The 15,715-nt window shown below is 43.5% G+C and overlaps 1 protein-coding gene across 4 annotated transcripts in view; it reads right to left on the bottom strand.

The window, feature by feature from the left end:
• LOC124551053 (mannose-binding protein C-like) overlaps window positions 1-15,715 on the bottom strand; it is a 110,187-nt gene that overhangs the window by 59,572 nt on the left and 34,900 nt on the right. The window contains exon 2 of one of the 4 annotated variants that reach the window (XM_047125926.1): window positions 9,594-9,919. In XM_047125926.1, the coding sequence (XP_046981882.1) occupies window positions 9,594-9,743 (150 nt within the window). In that variant the 5' untranslated portion in view covers window positions 9,744-9,919. Of the gene's footprint in view, window positions 1-9,593; window positions 9,960-15,715 lie in introns of all 4 variants that reach the window. The other 3 variants (XM_047125925.1, XM_047125928.1, XM_047125927.1) reach the window with 3 other exon arrangements.

The following is a 15,715-nucleotide window of genomic DNA, read 5'->3' as shown; positions in this document are numbered from 1 at the left end:
AAGGTGACTGAAAATTTTGATGCTAAAACGTAGCTGTAAGACGTACCCCAAGGCTGTACAATAGGGTGGCACTTTTTTGAATAAAAATTTTATAGTCCTGCGCGTAAATTCTGAGATAAACCCTTGGATATCACCGCAGATGCTGAATTTAACTGACGAAATGACAAAATATAAAAAATTGGCCAAGTGAGAGTAGCAATAGTGCAGTGAGGATTCGGTACGACTTTAATGATGCAGATAAATAGTTCATCCATCACGGGAAGCGACAGACTCGATGATTTGCGCCTGTTATCCATATCGATACTGGCAAATTATCTGTCGTGGGAATACCAAGCCAGTAGCAAAATCTCTACAGTAGTTCAAAGACTAGTCCGGACATACAATGAGAAGCAAACAGGGCACTTAGGTTTATGCATGTAAAGAGATAAGGTTTAATTACATACTTTTATTTACTTACTAAAACGAGACTACAACCTGTTTCATGTTTGCATTCAGTAATATTCTTCTGCTATGCTTTTGACGGATGATGGATAGCAAAATAATATTTTTATATGATACAAGTCCAGTTTAATAATTTTCGGACATTTTATCCTTTACTTGTATTGTCAAACCTTTCTTCTTGCCAAATTTCATGATTCCAGATCAATCGGAAGTACCCTATAGGTTCTGATGAGTGAGTTTGTGTGTGTGAAAATACGTGACGTAAATGACCGTATCTTTTGATTGCATAGACTTACAAGCTTAAATATATGAAGATGGTATCTGTTCTTTCGGACATGTCCGGCCATTGACCTCCTTCTGCACACGCATTGCCCGAACTCTTACGGGACTCGGGTAAGATTGTCTGCAGCGAGTAATGAGTGTAATGGGCAGGGGAACTACGAATGTAGTGTGTGGACATTAAGTTGGGAATGTGGGTCTCGCGGGGAGCGTGCAAGAGATAAGAATCTGCAGTCGCACTATCCTCTGTGCCCTCGGTGGCTCAGATGGATAGAGCGTCTGTCATGTAAGGAGGACATCCTGGGTTCAAGTCCCTGTCAGGGCACCCATTTTTAACTGCCCCGTTGATGTATATCAACGCCTGTCGGCTTCTTAGGGTCTAGATTTAATTATCATTTCATTCAAGCTTAAAATCTTTACGCCGCCGAGGAACCATAGTCGTCATTATGCGACAAATTTGAACTTCGTACTCCTACCCGTTCCTGAAAAAAAACGGGTATTGACAAACAGGCAGACGGGAAAAATGACAATTTTTTTCATTTGATCTAATTAAAAATTAACAGTACTCAGATTTTTTCTTTGCTTATACTGTGAAACTTTGTGTCTTGCTAAATCTCATGATCCCAAGTCAACTGTAAGTACCCTATAGGTTGATGAGTGAGTTTGCGAGTATCGAAATATGTGACATAAGTGACAGTATCTTTCCATTCTATTGACTTAGAAACTTAAATGTTTTACGCCACCGGGGGACTGTACATCTCAGTATGTGACATAAATTTCAACTTCATACGCCTACCCGTTCGTGAAAAAAGGGTTCTTAACACTCGGAAAAACAGACAACAATCCTGAAATGCAGCGAATGATACGGGCGAAAGGCAATACAAATTTCTAAAAATTAGATTCTCAGGAAGTGTACAATCGCTAGACAAAAATGGCTAGAAATCAAATGTAAGTTTCTAGAAAATGTATAACTGAGACAGGTACAGCCTGCAGAAAAAATAAAGGTGCCTCTGCAGAAACAGCTTTATGAATATCAACAGCTAAGCAGAGAAGTGAATATTGAAATATGGAAGGAGTACGTAGAGGGGCTATACAATGGAAAAGAACTTTAAGGCAGTATTAGAGGAAGGGAAGTAGATGAAGATGAGATGGGAAATGATACTGAGAGAAGAAGAACTGAGTCGAAACAACGACCCCGGAGTACACGACATTTCCTCAGAATTGCTGATATCGTTCTGAAGAGTCAGCCATGACAAAACTATTCCACCTGGTGTGAAAGATGTATGAACCACGCCAAATACCCTCAAACTTCGAGAATAATGCAATAATTCCGATTCCAAAGAAATCAGGTGCTGGCAGGTTTGAATATTACTGAACTATCAGTCTTGGTTGCAAAACACTAACACGAACTATTTACAGAAGACTGGAGAAACTGGTAGAAGCAAACCTCGGGGAAGATCAGTTTGGATTTCGGAGAAATGTATTAACAGACGAGGCAATATTGATCCTACGACTTAGTTTAGAAGATAAATTAAGGAAAGCAAAGCTATATTTATAGCGTTTCTAGACTTGGAAAGAGCTTTTGACAATGATGACTGGATAAACTCTTTGAAATTCTGAAGATAAAAGGGGCAAAAGCTATACTGAAGGACTTATATTAGGGAATGAAGCACTAAAGTAGTAGATAAGTTTTGCTATTTGGGCAGTAAAAAACTGATGATGGACAAAATAGAGAGGGTGTAAAATAAAAATTACAGGTGTCCGTACAGACGACAATTTAAACTGAAAAAAGCACATTTGGGAACTCCTAAAACAATTTAGTTCAGCCACATTTGCACTCTGAATCATTACAAATCTTGGGAAGAAAGAAATCAGTATGTTAATGAATACTGCATATTTTATTCAATAGTGTCTTATCGAATAATGTTCTCTTGCAGCTCGTCTTTAAGAAAGGAAGCTTTCTTTGCTCAAAAACGTACTGTAAGAATAATAAGTGGTGGTCACCTACGATAATCTGATAGACATCTGTTGCATGTTTTGGCATATTATTCCTCATTATGTTTTTTTTTTTGGAAATAATCCACTGCATTTCAAAAGAACAGTGATATACATAATTACAAGACCAGAAGGAAAAATGGCATTCATTACTCCACATTAAAGCTGTGCGTACACAAATAAGGTGTGCACAGTGCTGCAGCTAATATTTTTGATCAGTTACCCGGTAGTTCCGTAGAAGAATTTCTGTTATTTTAACGTGTAAAGGGTGGTGGGTAGGAAATGATATCTGATATCTGTATATTTAATAATAATGATAAAATAATAAAAAACGAGAAAAACTTATGAATGTTTAGCATGTACCCAATTTTAGAAATTAATTTTCGATGTGGATGTACAATGACTCGTTGCACGATTTGTGGTGCACATGGTCCACTGGACTTGAAGCTGACTAACTATAGATTTATTTTCTGAAGGTATTTCTCTGGAGTGCAATCTTGTACCCAAGTGAAACGTGAACGATAAACAGTTCGTACAAGGAAAGAGGAGTTCTTGAAAAGTGGTGCGACAAAAGAGTGCTGACGATCAGATGGGTAGATCGAGTAAGTAATGAAGCAGTATTGACCACAACAGGGGAGAAAATTAATTTGTGGCATTAATTGACAGAAAGAAGCGGTCAGTTGATAGGACACATTCTGAGACCTCAACTAACTGACAATTTATTGTTGGAGGTAAGTGGGGGACAGAGGGTGGAAGGGGTAAAAACTGCAGTGGGAGACCAAGACACGAGTAAACCAAAGGGTCCATTATCCACAATCAGCTTATAAAATTATTTTTTTGATTTTTTGGGAACACTAATTAAGCTCGTTATTTATTGATTCCTGGACGACATTGTCTGATTTTTTTAAATACGTACAGTCGTCATTAAGCCGCCCCTCCCAACCGATATGTTAAAACTGCTGTGTCCAAAATGAGGTGTGTCCACGACGGAAGTCCGCAACTCTTATCTGAAATAAAAAACATAAACCATTTTCTTTATTTGTAGGGTACTGTGCTCGGAGATGTAGCACAGCTTTTTTAAATTTTAAAAAATAATGAAATGATAAATGTTTGAAACAAATGTACAGTAGTTTTATGGCATGTTATTGGTCACATCTTTTGCAATAACTAATGAATAAATTGCAATAAAAAACTAGCTTCAGATACAGATATCTCAAGCTGACAGAATACATTGGGGCGCACTAATGAAGATATCTTTCTGAATTATGGCTGCATTACTCATTGGGCATGTCCGTTAGGAGTAATAGGCTATATTTCATTGTAATTTAGTCATTTGTTATTGCAAAACACGTAACGAAAAACACCCGAAAAGCACATCTTTGTTTGAAAAGTCCGCCATTTTATTGTTTTTTTTAAATTTCAAGAAATTATACTATTAATCCCTGCGAAGTATCCTACAGACTAAGAAAATTGTTGCTTGATTTTAGATCAGATTTGCAGACCGTGGGACTTCCGTTATGGACACACCTGATTGTTGACAGAGTAACTTCAACTCCTTGAATGGGGGAGGGGCTTAATGATAATTGAATACCTTGTAATAAAATCAGAAAATGCTGCCCAAGAACCAATAAATAATGTGCAAAAAGATTTACGTTCATTGCGTCATTAGCTTTTCAAAAAAATCCTAAAAATCGCTTATCTTATAGGCTGATTGTGGAGAATGGACCTTAAAGTAGGTTCCAATAGATACGGAGTGCAGTAATTATTCGTAGATGAAGAGGCTTGCACCCGATAGAGTAGCGAGGAGAGCTGCATCAAAGTAGTCTTCGAACTGAAGACCACAACACAACATGCGTAGGTCGAAACTTACCCCAAAATATTTATCTTAGATGATGTATGGATGTAGTCTGGTAACCTCGAAGAGAACGGTCTATTGACACGTAATCAGCACGAATTTAGAAAACATCGTTCTTTCGAAACGCAACTAGCTCTTTACTTAAACAATGTGTTGAGGGCTATCGAGAAAGGATTTAAAAAAAAATGGTTCAAATGGCTTCAAGCACTATGGGACTTAACATCTGAGGTCATCAGTCCCCTAGACTTAGAACTGCTTAAACCTAACTAACCTAAGGACATCACATACATCCATGCCCGAGGCAGGTTTCGAACCTGCGACCGTAGCAGCAGCGCGGTTCCGCACTGAAGCGCCTAGAACCGCTCGGCTACAGCGGCGAAGAATTTCAAACTGATTCGATATTTCTACATTTCCAGAAGGCTTTTTATACCGTACCTCATACGTGGCTTGTAATCAAGTTTCTTGCTTATGGAATATCGTCTCAGTTACGCGACTGGTTTTGTGATTTCCTGTCAGAGAGTAAAACAGAAGTGATTTCATGTGTTCTCCAAGGTAGTGTCATAGGCCTTCTACTGATCCTAGTTTATATAAACGGTTTTGGAGACAATCTGAGCAGCCGTCTTAGGTTGTTTGCAGATGATGCTGTCATTTATCGTCTAATAAAGTCATTAGAAAATCAAAAGAAATACTATTTAGAAAAGATATCTGTATGTTGAGAAAATCGGCACTTGATCCTAAATAATGAAAAGTGTAAGGTCATCCACATGAGTGTTAAAAGGATTCCGTTAAACTTCGGTTTCACGATAAGTCAATCATATCTTAATTCCGTAAATTCAACTAAATGGCTAGGAATTACAATTACGAACAACTTAATTTGGAAACTACACATAGAAAAGTCTCTGTTGCTCCATCATGGCCAGAGGGCATCGGCTGATATGTAATTATCACTGTCAATAAAATTAACCAGCAGCCGAATACTTTGAGATATTATTATATTTTATTCTGAAAGCAACCAGTTTCGGCATTTCATTATGCCTTGTTCAGGCCTCATGCGCTTCTATCTCAATGAAAGAACTTGTCGCATAGCGCCATAAATCACTGGATAACGTGGATTCCAATCGCTATACAGTCGCTTCATACGAAGGCGCGACAGCAACTTATTTAAGCCCTTATGTGTTTGATCATTATGTTTCCGTCAATATGCATTTCTTCTCCGATAGTTGGTTGTCTAAGAACCTTAGTATGAATCTAATTTTTCAACCTTACTATAATGCACTGATTACAGGGTTATTACAAATGATTGAAGCGATTTCACAGCTCTACAATAACTTTATTATTTGAGATATTTTCGCAATGCTTTGCACACACACACAAAAACTCAAAAAGTTTTTTTAGGCATTCACAAATGTTCGATATGTGCCCCTTTAGTGATTCGGCAGACATCAAGCCGATAATCAAGTTTCTCCCACACTCGGCGTAGCATGTCCCCATCAATGAGTTCGAAAGCATCGTTGATGCGAGCTCGCAGTTCTGGCACGTTTCTTGGTAGAGGAGGTTTAAACACTGAATCTTCCACATAACCCCACAGAAAGAAATCGCATGGGGTTAAGTCGGGAGAACGTGGAGGCCATGACATGAATTGCTGATCATGATCTCCACCACGACCGATCCATCGGTTTTCCTATCTCCTGGTTATGAAATGCCGAACATCATGATGGAAGTGCGGTGGAGCACCATCCTGTTGAAAGATGAAGTCGGCGCTGTCGGTCTCCAGTTGTGGCATGAGCCAATTTTCCAGCATGTCCAAATACACGTGCCTGTAACGTTTTTTTCGCAGAAGAAAAAGGGGCCGTAAACTTTAAACCGTGAGATTGCACAAAACACGTTAACTTTTGGTGAATTGCGAATTTGCTGCACGAATGCGTGAGGATTCTCTGTTCACTTCACCATTAAGAAAAAATGTTGCTTCATCACTGAAAACAAGTTTCGCACTGAACGCATCCTCTTCCATGAGCTGTTGCAACCGCGCCGAAAGTTCAAAGCGTTTGACTTTGTCATCGGGTGTCTGGGCTTGTAGCAATTGTAAACGGTAAGGCTTCTGCTTTAGCCTTTTCCGTAAGATTTTCCAAACCGTCGGCTGTGGTACGTTTAGCTCCCTGCTTGCTTTATTCGTCGACTTCCGCGGGCTACGCATGAAACTTGCCCGCACGCGTTCAACCGTTTCTTCGCTCACTGCAGGCCGACCCGTTGATTTCCCCTTACAGAGGCAGCCAGAAGCTTTAAACTGCGCATACCATCGCCGAATGAAGTTAGCAGTTGGTGGATCTTTGTTGAACTTCGTCCTGAAGTGTCGTTGCACTGTTATGACTGACTGACGTGAGTGCATTTGAAGCACGACATACGCTTTCTCGGCTCCTGTCGCCATTTTGTCTCACTGCGCTCTCGAGCGCTCTGGCGGCAGAAACCTGAAGTGAGGCTTCAGCCGAACAAAACTTTATGAGTTTTTCTACGTATCTGTAGTGTGTCGTGACCATATGTCAATGAATGGAGCTACAGTGAATTTATGAAATCGCTTCAAGCATTTGTAATAGCCCTGTATTTAGCTGAGCCATACAATATGTCACGTTCATATGAGCTCGAAGATCTTGTTTTCTGCAACTCTTTGTGTCCGCTTGATAGCAGTCCACTCCCTTGTCAGGCAGCTTATTTTTATTAGTGATCATGTTTTCGGTTTCTTGGTATCTTATACGCTACTTGTATACTCAGGACAATGAAGCATTTTACTGCTACCTTCTAATGAGAAATGATGTTATCTATTGTCAGCTACCACCTTTTAGCCAGTTGGAATGAAAAATAAAAAACGGCTGGTCCATCACGCTGTCACGTCATCGAATGAAGCAATTGTGTAACGATTGTAACTCACGATATCCGTGAGTCAGACAACATATTACTTCTCTCGACATACATCTCGCGTATTGAACACGAGGAGAAAATTCGAAAACAGGGTTGGAGGGATCAGATAGTGGTACCGAAAGTACCCTCCGCCACATTCCGTTAGGTGGCTTGCTGAGTTTGATGTAGATGTAGATGTAGATATCCAGTGATTTATGGCGCTATACGACAAGTCAGTTTGGATGGAAGTGTATGGGGCCTGAAGATGGCATAATGAAATGGCGAAACTGGTTGCTTTCAGAATAAAATAAAATAATATCTTAAAGTCATAGAATGAAGGTTTTCACGACGGGATGACATTAACTGCTGGTAAACTTTGGGATGTGACGTTGTGGTCCAAGAAATCAGCTTTAGCTGAATGCTCTTCAGTTAGGAAACCACGAAGTGAAGTTTACTGAAACAAATTTTATCTACAACGTGTACGACCATGTAGAGAGGCCACCGAAATTTATAAGCATCAGAATAACTCTAATAAGAAATAGTAGTCAATTAAACTTATATGGACAGTAGCTGTGCAGAATCACTAGACAATTTTATTTTTGACAAGAGCACAATCGATAGTTAAGTTTTATCTTTGGCAAGAATTATCTCTGGTCATCACGTGTTACTTCGACCACGCCCCGTTTTGTACAGTATATATGTCGCTCTCGGACGTCCGACCGGTTCGCTCCCCCCCCCCCCCCCCCTCCCCTTACCGCCTATCTTCTCTTTGACGCCTTTCTCTCCCCCTGAATCCTCGTTGTTTCACCCACACTGCCTTCCCCGCTCCTTCTCGCGTCCGCACTGTCCACCTTTTGTGTGTCCTCTCCTCCCCCTTTTTTCTCCCTCCTCTTTCCATGTTCTACCCCCCCCCCCCTCCCCCATATGCCTTCATACTGTATAGTGAAGTGTTCCGTAAGTGTTCCGTGTAGTGTGTATCCATTTTAAGTGTTGTAAACAGCCACCATACTGTTGCTAGGTGTTTTTTTTAACTGTTGCGAACAGAAGCCAGACTGTCACCATGTTTTTTTTAATTGTGCCTCTCTATTTACAGTGTGTTTTCATCAGCATCACCAGCCCTTTGTTTTATATTTACTTCGCAACTTACTTAACAGTCACCGTTTTATCGACTGCTTTTATTGCTCTGATATCTCCTAAATCTGCCACCTAACTTTTCTCTAGGCTATAGAGCGGCGTGTTATGCTGCTGCCAGCCCCGCCCCCCCCCCCCCCCACCTTCTGTGGAGGAATCGAAATCCAATACAGGAAAAAACAAAAAGGTCCGACGGTCAGTCGGCAAGACTCAGTGGAGAGGCGTCTCTGAGGATGTCCAGCGCAGTCCTGGGCGAAACGTCAGGAGCAGAAGAGTTTCTTGAACCACGAGCTCACATCCCGAAAAGTTTTCCAGCGACAATATCTTAAAGTATCGGGCTGTTGGTGAATTTTATTGACATGGAAGATGTTGTGGGGAAGGCGAACCAAAGACTGTGTTTTATTGGGAGAACACTTACGGTAGAAGATACAACAGATCTCGTAAAGAGACTGCCTGCAGTATACTTGTCAGTCCTCTTACGGAGTAGTGCTGTGCGGTGTGGGATCGTTAGCAGGTACGAGTAGAGGAGTACATCGAAAAAGTTCAGAGAAATTATCGAGAAATAGGGGGGAGAGTGTCACTGACATGATACAGGATTTGGGGTGGACATCATTAATGTAAAGGCCGGATCTTATCAAGAAATTTTAATCGCCAATTTTTTTCTTCGTATGCGAAAACATTTTGTTGATTCCGACCTATGTGGGGAGAACATGTCATCGTAATAAAATAAGGGAATTCAGGAGTTCCCACGGAAAGATATAGGTGTTAGTTTTGTGCACGTGCTTATCTAGACTGGAATAACAGAGGATTATTGTGAAGGTGGTTGCTTGGAGCCTCAGCCATGCTGATTTGCAGAGTATATATGCTGATGTAGATGAAGTTTCCGAACGCCCTACATAGGTTTCAAGAGTATGGAACGAACCATTTGACAGCGACATTGAGATTCGTCCGATTGCACTGGCCTGTGTGTTCGCGCCAAGCAGAGAGCGGGTGTACGTACGTGGGCTGCCCTGGCGCAGTGCAGGCTGACGGAGGCGTCGCGGCGCCGCCACAGGCGGCAGTCGCAGGACAGGTCGACGGAGGCAGAGGCGGGGGCGAGGCAGAGGTGGCCGGCCGCCGCCAGCACCGCCCACACGCGCAGCAGCCGCATGCCGGTGGTCGTCCCTCCTGCTGGCAGACACCACGCGCCACACCGATGTGGTCTGGTCCAACGACCGGGCGTACTCGGTCGGCTCAGGCGAGATTGGCTGTGTCAGCTGACGGCTCTCTTGTCAGCCGTCCGTGACACGCGACCCCCGAACGCGTCACACCGGCTGTAGCGATGTCCTACGATAACGTCCGTCAGTCGAGCTCTGGGTTTCACTGCCTGCAGGTAGTGCGCACGTGCATCGCATCGGTCACTGTTGCTTTTAAGGGGGGTAGGACGTCAAACGGGCCGACTTGGAGCAGGAGAGGCATCACAGGACATTTTAAGTTCCACTGTCTATACTTTTACAAATAAAGTCATAAAACTTTGTCAGCATCACCAGGAAGGATTCAGGATTCACACTCATTGCAGTGGAAGTTCGAAAACAAATTTTTTTGTTTATATCTGAAATTTCATCATTTTTTCACTTATTTATGGCTGCATTTGTTGCTATAGGTACACTTTTCTTCATAAGTTAGGGAGATTCTTCGATGAATTTTGCACATCATACATAACACACTCAAAGCTGTATGAAACTTTAGAATTTATTTAATTTATGACAAAACGAATTTTAAACTTCATGTTTAGAAAAAAAACAAATTTTATACTTAATTACCTCAGTTTTTACCACAGTTTTTAATAGATTTCAAAAATTCTAGAGTTTTATACACCTTATTTTATTATGTTTTCGAACTTCCACTGCTATGAGTGTTAATTCTGAATCCTTCCTGGTCATGCTGACAAAAATTTATGAATTTATTTGTAAAAGTATAGACAGTGGAAATTAAAATGTCCTGTGGTGCCTCTACTGCTCCAAGTCGGCCCGTTTGACTTCCTACCCCCCTCAAGGAGGCGAGCGAAATGTAACCGAACATATAAATATATATTTTAAAAGTCATTACAGCCATAGTTATAAGTGTACACATCTAAAATTTTCCATGTCAAAGAAAGAAGACCCGTATTTCGACGGAAAACTACACTGAACAACCAAAGAAACTGGTACACCTGCCTAATATCGTGTACGGTCCCTGCGGAAGCGCCGCAAACTTGACCTGGCGTGGACTCGACTAATGTCTAAAGTAGGAGGGACCTGACACCATGAACTCTGCAGGGCTGTCCATAAATCCGCAAGAGTACCAGGGGGTGGAGATCTCTTCTGAACAGCACGTTGCAAGGAATTCCAGATATGCCAAATAATGCTCATGTGTGGGGAGTCTGGTGGCCAGCGGAAGTGTTTAAACTCAGAAGAGTGCTGCTGGAGACACCCTGTAGCAATTCTGCAGGTGTGGGGTGCCGCATTGCCCTGCTGGAATTGCCCAAGTCCGTCGGAATGCACAATGGACATGAATGGATGCAGGTGATCAGACAGGATGCTTACATACCGGGTGATCAAAAAGTTAGTATATATTTGAAAACTCACTAAATCACGGAATAATGTAGATAGAGAGCTACAAATTGACACACATGCTTGGAATGACGTGGGATTTTATTAGAACCAAAAAATACAAAAGTTCAAAAAATGTCCAACAGATGGCGCTTCATCTGATCAGAAAAGCAATAACTAGCATAACAAAGTAAGACAAAGCAAAGATGATGGTCTTTACAGGCAATGCTCAATATGTCCACCATCATTCCTCAACAATAGCTGTAGTCGAGGAATAATGTTGTGAACAGCACTGTAAAGCATGTCCGGAGTTATGGTGAGGCATTGGCGTCGGATGTTGTCTTTCAGCATCCCTAGAGATGCCGGACGATCACGATACACTTGCGACTTCTGGTAACCCCAAAGCCAATAATCGCACGGACTGAGGTCTGGGGACCTGGGAGGCCAAGCATGGCGAAAGTGGCGGCTGAGCACACGATCATCACCAAACGACGCGCGCAAGAGATCTTTCACGCGTCTAGCAATACGGGGTGGAGCGCCATCCTGCATAAACATCGTACGTTCCAGCAGGTGTCTATCAGCCAGGCTGGGGATGATGCGTTTCTGTAACATATCGGAGTACCTGTCACCCGTCACGGTAGCAGTTTTGCTGTCCAGCGCCATCCGTCGGACATTTTGTGAAGTTTGTGTTTTTTGTTCTAATAATACCCCATGTCATTCCAAGCATGTGTGTCAATTTTTACCTCTGTATCTACATTATTCTGCGGTTTATTAAGTTTGCAAATCTATACTGTCTTTTTGATCACCCGGTACGTGTCAACTATCAGTCGTATCTAGAAGTATCAGGGGTTCCACGTCACTCTAGCTGCACACGCCTCCACCACCCTGAGCAGTCCCCTGCCGACACGCAGGGTCCACGGATTCGTGAGCTTGTCTCCCTTTCCCGTACACGTCCATCTGCTCGATACAATTTGAAACGAGACTCGTCCGACCAGGCAACATGTTTCCAGTCATCAACAGGCAAAAGTCGCTGTTGACGGGCCCAAGCGAGGCGTAAAGCTTTGCATCGTGCAGTCATCAAAGATGCACCAGTGAACCTTCGGCTCCGAAAGCCCATATCGATGATGGTTCGTTCAGAGGTTCAGAGGTTGTTGATGGCCCAACATTGAAATCTGTAGCATTCTTCGGAACGGTTGCACTTTGTCACGTTGCACGATTCTCTTCAGTCGTCGTTGGTCCCGTCCTCGTAGCATCTTTTTTTGGCCGCAGCGATCTCGGAGATCAGATGTTTTGCCAGATTCCTGATATTCACGGTACACTCGTGAAATGGTCGTACGGGAAAATCCCCACCTCATGCTGTGTGCCATCGCTCGTGCACCGACTATAACACCACGTTCAAACGCACTTAAATCTTGAAAACTTGCCGTTGTAGCAGCAGCGCCAGGCACTTGTTGTCTTATATAGGCGTTGCCCACCGCAACGACGTATTCTGCTTGTTTACATATCTGTGTATGCATATACCAGTTTCTTTGGCGCTTCAGTGTATAATAAAAGACGCAAGGTTAATATTTTGCCAGAAATCTGAACATTTAATTTATTTAATTTTTTTGTAAAAAAGCCATAACTCAAATTCTAATCATGTAATGAAGTTGAACATGTTAATTAGTTAGCTATTTAGTTACAGATTACATGAATCATTTTGCACGATAAAAAGAGTCATTTTGTATTCACAGCGCGAGTTAATTTGCAGATAGGGTTACATTGTGAACATTTCACAGAGTTTTTTTCCTACCTGCCACCTCAGCCGCGCCGGCTTTCGTGCTGGCTCTTCTCTCCCAGAGATGGTACCCTTTCGGCGCTTGTGGTGCACTCTCGAGGAGGCGCGCACGAGAAAGGAGCGAACATGCCGAGTGAGAGGCAGTTATTAATGGCGTTTGGTTGACAGTGAACACGAGATGCAATTTTGGCGGCGATACTGCCGATATGAAAACGTCTATTCGGCTCGGCACCGGCTGTATTGGGCGCCTTTCGGGATCGACTGCGTAGCGAAGAAGTTTGCTGGTCGTTAGCCGATAATATGTTGTAGCCGGCCCTAGCACATAACCTAAGTTTCCGATGCCGTTGGACCCGAACTTCAACTGACGTAGTAAGGTGATAGCGATGTATTTACGTTATTCGTTGGAGACACATTTTCCGACTTCCGTGTTGTAAATGTGATGAGCCTGAGACACATTGCTGGTTGATTCTCAATCACGAAACTCTGTACACAATTTACACTATGTTATTAAAAGTATCCGGACACATGGCTGAAAATGACTTATAAGTTCGTGGCACCCTCCATCGGCAATGCTGGAATTCAATATGGTATTGGCCTACCCTTAGCCTTGATGACAGCTTCCACTCTCGCAGGCATACGTTTAAACAGGTGCTGGAAGGTTTCTTGGAGAATGGCAGTCCATTATTCACGGAGTGCTGCACTGAGGAGAGGTATCGATGTCGGTCGGTGAGGCCTGGCACGAAGTCGGCGTTCCAAAACATCCTGAAGGTGATCTGTAGGATTCAGGTCAGGACTCTGAGCGGGCCAGTCCATGACAGGGATGTTATTGTCCTGTAACCAGTGCGCCACAGGCCGTGCATTATGAACAGGTGCTCGATCGTGTTGAAAGATGTAGTCGCCATCCCCGAATTGCTCTCCAACAGTGGGAAGCAAGAAGGTGCTTAAAACATCAATTTACGCTTGTGCTGTGATAGTGCCACGCGCAACATCAAAGGGTGCAAGCCCCCTCCATGAAAAACACAACCACCATAACTCCACCGACTCCCAATTTTACTGTTGGCACTACACACTCTGGCAGATGACGTTCACTGGGCATTCACCATATCCACAACATGCCATCAGATCGCCGCATTGTGTACCGTGATTCGTCACTCCACACAACGTTTTTCCACTGTTCAATCGTCCAATGTTTACGCTCCTTACGCCAAGCGAGGCGTCATTTGGCATTTACCGGCGTGATGTGTAGCTTGTGAGTATCCGCTCGACCATAAAAAGAAGTTTTCTCACCTCCCGCGTAACTGTCATAGTAGTTGCAGTGGATCCTGATGCAGTTTGGAATTCCTGTGTGATTGTCTGGATAGATGTCTGCCTATTACACATTACTACCCTCTTCAACTGTCGGCGGCGTCTGTCAGTCAACAGACGAGGTCGGCCTGTATGCTTTTGTGCTGAGCGTGTCCCTTCACGTTTCCACTTCACTATAACATCGGAAATAGTGGACCTAGGGATGTTTAGGAGTGTAGAAATCTCGCGTACAGACGTATGACGCAAGTGACACCCAATCACCTGACCACGTTCGATGTGCATGAGTTCCGCGGAGCGCCCCATTCTGCTCCCTCACGATGTCTAATGACTACTGAAGTTGCTGATGTGGAGTACTTGGCAGTAGGTGTCAGTACAATGCACGTAATATGAAAAACGTATGTTTTTGGGGGTGTCCGGATACTTTTGATCACATAGTGTATCTCGTGGTTCCCCGCGACGACACTTGTTGTGCCGTTCTGACTCTTGGCATCCGATTTCGTCGATATTCTGGTTTACCATTTAATGCTTGGGGCCTACTGTGTATTATTTCTTAATCTTGGTGTAGAGAGTGTTACAGAAAGCTCTGTGTATCATTGAACAGACCGATGTTCCAATGTATGACAATTCCGTCAGTGCTATCTGCGGTATCTTGAATGTTTCCGTTCATCAAGGACGTGTAAATATTGTAAGACTAATTTATCATCTTAGACCTTTCCTTGAAGGAATCCTGTGTTAGTGCGATTTGAATTACTTGCGAGCCGTGGTAAAATTTGCTGTTTTGAAGAGCGCACGCATCGCGTAGTGCGAAGCAGTCGCCCTCCGTTTCTGGCGGTGGCGCCGCTGTAGCAATCGCAGCTTTGGTGTCTCCCTCTAGTGGGAAAGGGGAAAAGTTGCCTGTTCACGTGCATTTAAGGGGCGCTATGAGCGCGGCAGTCGGTCAGTCTGTCAGTCTCGGGGAGAGTCTGGTCAATTGGTCAGCCGGGTCAGTGTGGGGCAGTCAGTGTCTGTCTGTCGTCCGGAGCGCTAGTATGTGTTAGGCCGTCAGTCTGCTCGAGTTGTTCTGGTGATGGTCATTGGCGGTTTGATCGATCGGTTGATCGGTCGCGCACTGGGACACAAGATGACTTGACCGCCTTGAGCGTCGGCGCATGTGAGGTCCCCACGTGAGTCCAGTGGGCCGCGCCGTATAGCGAGGGGTAGTGGCTTCGCGGCCGACACGACAGCAACAGGAGTCAACAACCCACGACGTCGGTCCGGCCGGCGCGAGCTGCGACGCCGTGTGACGGGAGATGGGCGCGCCTTCCTGCGTCCGTTGAAGCGGCTGGCAGCGGACGGTTCGGGAGAGCGTTGGGGGTGCTGCGCCAGGTCTTCGCCAGAAATCGCAGTTTATTAGAAGTTAAGTGATTGGTGATATGCTGTTTCATTTACTTGTTAAATTCTACTTGTTTTCTTGGTCAGTCTCTCGTCCCC

The sequence above is a fragment of the Schistocerca americana genome, chromosome 9 (assembly GCF_021461395.2).
Source record: "Schistocerca americana isolate TAMUIC-IGC-003095 chromosome 9, iqSchAmer2.1, whole genome shotgun sequence".
Classification (NCBI taxonomy): Eukaryota; Metazoa; Arthropoda; class Insecta; order Orthoptera; family Acrididae; genus Schistocerca; species Schistocerca americana.
This window is presented reverse-complemented; position numbering and strand designations above follow the sequence as displayed.